Source organism: Asparagus officinalis, chromosome 7 (genome assembly GCF_001876935.1).
Source record: "Asparagus officinalis chromosome 7, Aspof.V1, whole genome shotgun sequence".
Taxonomy (NCBI): domain Eukaryota; kingdom Viridiplantae; phylum Streptophyta; class Magnoliopsida; order Asparagales; family Asparagaceae; genus Asparagus; species Asparagus officinalis.
Genome location: NC_033800.1, coordinates 66008354 through 66013983, shown reverse-complemented (window position 1 = coordinate 66013983; position 5630 = coordinate 66008354). Strand labels below are relative to the sequence as shown.

The window sequence follows — 5630 nt, the reverse complement described above, 5'->3', positions numbered from 1 at the left end:
GCATTTAACATTACAACTATGATATATGATGTTATTTCTGCTCCTGTAAACATGTATAAGTTTTTGAATAAAACAACAAATGTTTTACATATACATATAAAAAAGATCAAATCTATTGCAATTACATAATTACAAAAGTATCGAAATAAAGTTTCAAGATACATCTTAAACCTTTGCATAATTACAACTACATAATATGATTAGACATAAGCAACACAAATATTCACACATAAACTATGGTTGATAACTCTTCAGAAGTGGTTGTACCTGCGCTGTTTGATGTTGGCATTTAACATTACAACTATGATATATGATGTTATTTCTGCTCCTGTAAACATGTATAAGTTTTTGAATAAAACAACAAATGTTTTACATATACATATAAAAAAGATCAAATCTATTGCAATTACATAATTACAAAAGTATCGAAATAAAGTTTCAAGATACATCTTAAACCTTTGCATAATTACAACTACATAATATGATTAGACATAAGCAACACAAATATTCACACATAAACTATGGTTGATAACTCTTCAGAAGTGGTTGTACCTGCGCTGTTTGATGTTGGCATTTAACATTACAACTATGATATATGATGTTATTTCTGCTCCTGTAAACATGTATAAGTTTTTGAATAAAACAACAAATGTTTTACATATACATATAAAAAAGATCAAATCTATTGCAATTACATAATTACAAAAGTATCGAAATAAAGTTTCAAGATACATCTTAAACCCCTGCATAATTACAACTACATAATATGATTAGACATAAGCAACACAAATATTCACACATAAACTATGGTTGATAACTCTTCAGAAGTGGTTGCCAAGTCCTCCAGAAGTTAGTACTCTTTTCCACTTCTATTGGTTCTCCTTTTTTTATTTGCTACATTAAGAATATTGGAGTTGAATCATTAGAATACATAGTGTGCACCTCGTGCAAAGCACGGTTATCCGATCCTTTTGGTGTACACCTTAAATTTACTAATGGTACACAATTTCCCTGATAGTAAGCCAGACGATCACCTATTAAGCAAAATTTGTCAAATCGTTATTAAGCATTTGAACAATTTTCCTTGTTTAGTTGTTCAAGCTTTTCCTCAGAATGAAATTACAGTTTACTTGTTTTGTATAATACCAAGTATTCCTAATCTCTTCATATGCTACCCAGCTTAGTATGTATAGACTTACATTTTAAATAAATTAATTCAGAAAGTTTTTTAAGGTTTATATCGCATGCATCAGTTCAATTCAATATTTATTTCAAAAACATACACACACAAACAGTACTAATAAGTCTTACATGGACTATATATAACTATATATGATATGCAGTAGTATTAAATCTTACATGAAAGCTTTATGTTCTAGAAAACTAAGATCTGAAATTGAACTTATAAAACAAAGCATAAATATATAGTCATTATTGTAATCATTATTGATAATTACTAAACTTAGTCCAAAATATATTGTTTTGGAACAGCAAAAGTAGGATCTCTTTTGTTCTCCATTAGTTTTCTTTTCTCTGCCTCCTTTCAGTCTCTTCCTTTCAGTACCTGAACCAAAGAAATATTACCATTCTGTTAATGGTTGTATGTCTATGATAATGAACAATTGGTATAAATCAATAAATGCTACTCATATTCAACTAATTAACCGTGAATAGGAAATGATATTGAACCAGATATACCGGAGAATGTAAAATTGGAACTAATTCATTGCTCCAATGTCATTCAGAAAATCAATAGCAAGGGTATAAGTTAAAGAAAGGTCAAACATGCTAAAAATGCAGCAAATGAACAGTATCATTGTACTTAAAACATCTGTAGATGGACAACATTCAACAAATAATTTCACTTATGAAAATATTGCAAGGATATCATTCTAGAAATGCGGGCTTATTTCACTATCTATGATGCGAAGAAAATAAATGAGTTACATTAGATTATCATGAAGATGAACAACTAATCAAAACATGAACTAATCAAGTATCTAACGTTATCAAGGAAAACAAACCCTTAGTACTCTTTCTGATACTTACAACTTAGAATCCTACTACGAGTCAACCTCACAATAATAGTGATGAACAACTAATCAAAACATGAACTAATCAAAACATGAACCATTTATTTGCATGAGAAACCAGTGAATACATGTTCATATGCTCTTAGTCTCTATTTTCTCTTCTCATTCTATTTTCAACCTCATGATTGAATGAATTGTAGACATCTTCAAAATAAATCCATACCTTGGAACACTCCATCCCTTTGCAAAGGTGGAAGTATGAGTAAAAGGAGCATGTGCAAGGTCTAGAATATTGTCAAGGAGAAGCCCGTGCTCTACTGGTAGCTCCATCACAATCTGCTCACATGAAAACAAAGGTAAGAATGTACTAATTCCCTTCAACATATTCCACATGTTTGATTGAAATATTTAATGATTAGTGTACAACATCATACCTCTGCATGAATTTGAAATCCCGGAGGAGGTTGCAAAGAAGGAAGAATAGCCATTGGAGGTTCATCACCTGGCCAAATCCAGACCATTCCTTCGTTTTTGAAACATGGTAAAGATTTTATTTGCACATTAAGCTTGCGGGTAGATGGCATTTTCTCACATTTTCCATCAGTTGAATACTCCCATCCTGAAAAAAAAAGGTGATGTCAAGTAATGAAGAACTTGATTATGGCTTTTTCCTATAGAAGAAAGTATTGCTGCAGAATATGACCCTGACAAAATTGATGTCAATATATGATTCTGGGCTGTGATGTTCTTTTGAAAACTAACAAAATATTAACCTTAAAATGGAGCCAACAGAAATATTGGTCCCATTTTTTGTAAGTTACTGAATAGTTTCAACATAATACTGGAATAGCACCACATACATGTATATTCCCTAGCACTAACTTTTTAATAATTAAGCATGAAAAGAAACTATATACAACCCCAATTACTAAAATTAAATTCCTATACAATCTTCCTTCCTCATACTTCATTTATATGTCCAACTGTGAAGAACATGGCACTGCCGATCATATTGAAGCAAATATAATAAGCATGTATCAAATTTTGTAGTCTTACCATGATAAGGGCATTGGATTCTTCCTTCATTCACTGACCCGAGATGTAGTGGGCAGGACTGTGAGAAGATGGCTCTTCTATTTGGTCAGTATTTGATGCCATTGATCTGAACAGTGATCTCTAAAACTTATTAGGGGAAAGAGATGTATAAACTGCTCCAATATCTCAAGTAGAAACATGTCATCCAAAATGTACTTTGATTTGATTCTTCCTTCATTGCTCCTTTATCTAAATAAGCAAATTATAAACAGAAATTAGCTTTTTTCCCCCTAAAGAAGATAAGTTACTTCTAAAATCATATAATAATAACAAAGGGAAAATTTTCATTAAATATTATTTAGAAAAAATAAAATCAAAATTCAGTTGGTTGCAAAATCAGTTATCACAACTCTAGATCTAGATTCCAAATCAACAGCCTAGGAAATAAATATTTCTATGAAAATTTTTCGACAACAACAAAAGGGGACAGATGAAAGCGAATACAAAATCTACAAAAAAAATCAAATCGCCAACCTCGAAGATTTTCAATATGAAAACTGATCACCGTGAACACCCAGATAGAAAAATGACAATCACCACGAAATATCAAAGAGAGAAAGAAATTAAAGGACCGAAACCCTAACACTAAAGATCGAAACCCTAACTTTTATTGTATATTCCAAGAGTCCCCTGCTTCAAAACCCTAACGCTAAAGATCGAAACCCTTTGAAACTAAGTAATCAGTTTATTATATGAAAAAGTCAAAAAATAGGAAGAGAAGGATTTCTCAGAGAAGTTAGTGCTTTGAAGATCAAATTAGAGATCGAGAAAAAATAAAGTGGGAAAGGAAGAGCAGCTCACGGTGTCATCCCTGGTGATCTGAACTTTCTGAAAGACATCGGAGGCGGTGGCGGCCATGGACCGTGAGGAGACAAAGGAAGCAGAGAGGCTAGAGATCGCATTTTTAGGGTTTTTGTTGAGGATTCAAAGGAGAGAAGAAAGAGGGGAAGAGGTAAGAAGAGAGAAGGGTGAGAGAGATAGAGAAGGAGAGAGAACGTGGGTTGGGGTGGTTTTTCCCAAATACGAATGGGGAAACGTAGAGAGAGAACAAAGGGAATGTTTAATTGGAGATAAATATGTGGATAATCAGAATCTCTACTGTTCACTTTAAGGTTTTCCTTTAGTTATAAATGAAAGTAGACTTGCGGGAAAGAAAAACAGTTTTAACTTTTGCAGATGGGCCTTTCAAATTGGTCCCTTAGATTCAATGATTAGTCCCCAGATCATTGAAATTGCTGATATGTGCCTCAAACAAGTATGATTCTTACAATTTTTCCCCTCTAGGTAGATCAAGATTTAGGGTGACTATTCTCTTAAATCTCTTTTTTTAATTCAAGACATACCTCTCAGCCATCGTTAACCAACGTTAGATTTCAACACAAAATTTAAATACTGAAAGCCCAAACCCAAGACGAATACACAAAATTTACATGCTGGAAGCCCAGATCCAAGACATTTGTCTTTTTCCAATGGTGTGTTTTGAAAGTATCGTGGAAAACATTATCATGTTCTTGATGCAACACATTGTCTTCCACTTATTCCCTTGTTCCTTGATCTCTCTGGACTCAAGCACTCTCAATTATTCTTCTAATCAATTTTACTCCTTCCGTAGTGCTCAATAATGCTACTCCATACTCAAACTGTATTGTTCCCCTTTGGACTATTCTCAATGCCATATATTTGGTTATGTTTCTTGTTAGGGTTTTATCTAACCCCTGATGCGATTTGGAAATAGAGATGAGAGAGAAGAGAGAGAAAACAATCACACAAAACACACAAGATTTACGTGGTTCACTTCTCGATGTGAAAAGCTACGTCCATGACCACCGCAGGAGAAAATTTTACTATTTTCGTCAATCTTACAAGTTGCCCTAATCTCCCCTTTAATAACATAAGAGCTAATACAAACATGTTTCTGAAAACAATTTAGAAAAAATAGCCCAGGCCCAAAAACCCGACTCGCTGTTGACTACAGAGGTAGTCGCAGTCGACCGCAAAAAATCCAGAGACCAAATCCTGATTACAGGGCTTGTCGCGATCGACCGTCAAAAGTCCAGAGACTTTCCGTGGTTTTGTGCACGTTCACGGTAGACCGTTGCGCCACTCGCGGTCGACCGTGAAACTCCCAAACTGTTTCCTTCATCGTTTTGCCTGAACTATAATGTCGTCATTCTTGTTTCTTCAATTCTTCCTGTTTCCTCTTCAAATAGAAGTATAGGGCAAGCCTGACAGTTAGGCTCCATATAACATAACAATCTCCCACTTGAAAACTAACTTTCAATCTCTATTATCTCTCCTTGCGGTGACGGCCTCCCATATCATCAAGTAATGAGGCCAACTGAAGTTGAACACAACTTTAGTTTCTCCGTAGTGACAATCTTTGTAAGTATATCAGCCGGGTTCTTGCTTCCTTGAATCTTCACAAGTTCCAGCATGTCATCATCCAATGCTGACCTTATGAAGTGATAACAGACCTGTATGTGTTTGGTCCTGGCATGAAAA

The 5630-nt window shown here is 34.0% G+C and overlaps 1 protein-coding gene across 1 annotated transcript; it reads right to left on the bottom strand.

Moving 5' to 3' along the window:
- On the bottom strand, positions 2118-4482 carry LOC109847270 (chlorophyllide a oxygenase, chloroplastic-like). The gene is made up of 4 exons (XM_020416509.1): positions 4472-4482; positions 3090-3166; positions 2468-2652; positions 2118-2369 (listed from the first exon to the last, which is right to left on the bottom strand). Exons 1-4 carry the CDS (start codon positions 4480-4482, stop codon positions 2196-2198), a joined length of 447 nt encoding a protein of 148 aa, XP_020272098.1. The 3' UTR covers positions 2118-2195.

What these genes read in the sequence shown, in the direction of transcription:
- LOC109847270 (XM_020416509.1), bottom strand. An exon ending in AATCCAATGCCCTTATCATG is followed by an intron (nt 2,653 to 3,089) that starts GTAAGACTACAA and finishes TTTTTTTTTCAG; the next exon opens with GATGGGAGTATTCAACTGAT. An exon ending in GATTTCAAATTCATGCAGAG is followed by an intron (nt 2,370 to 2,467) that starts GTATGATGTTGT and finishes TCATGTGAGCAG; the next exon opens with ATTGTGATGGAGCTACCAGT.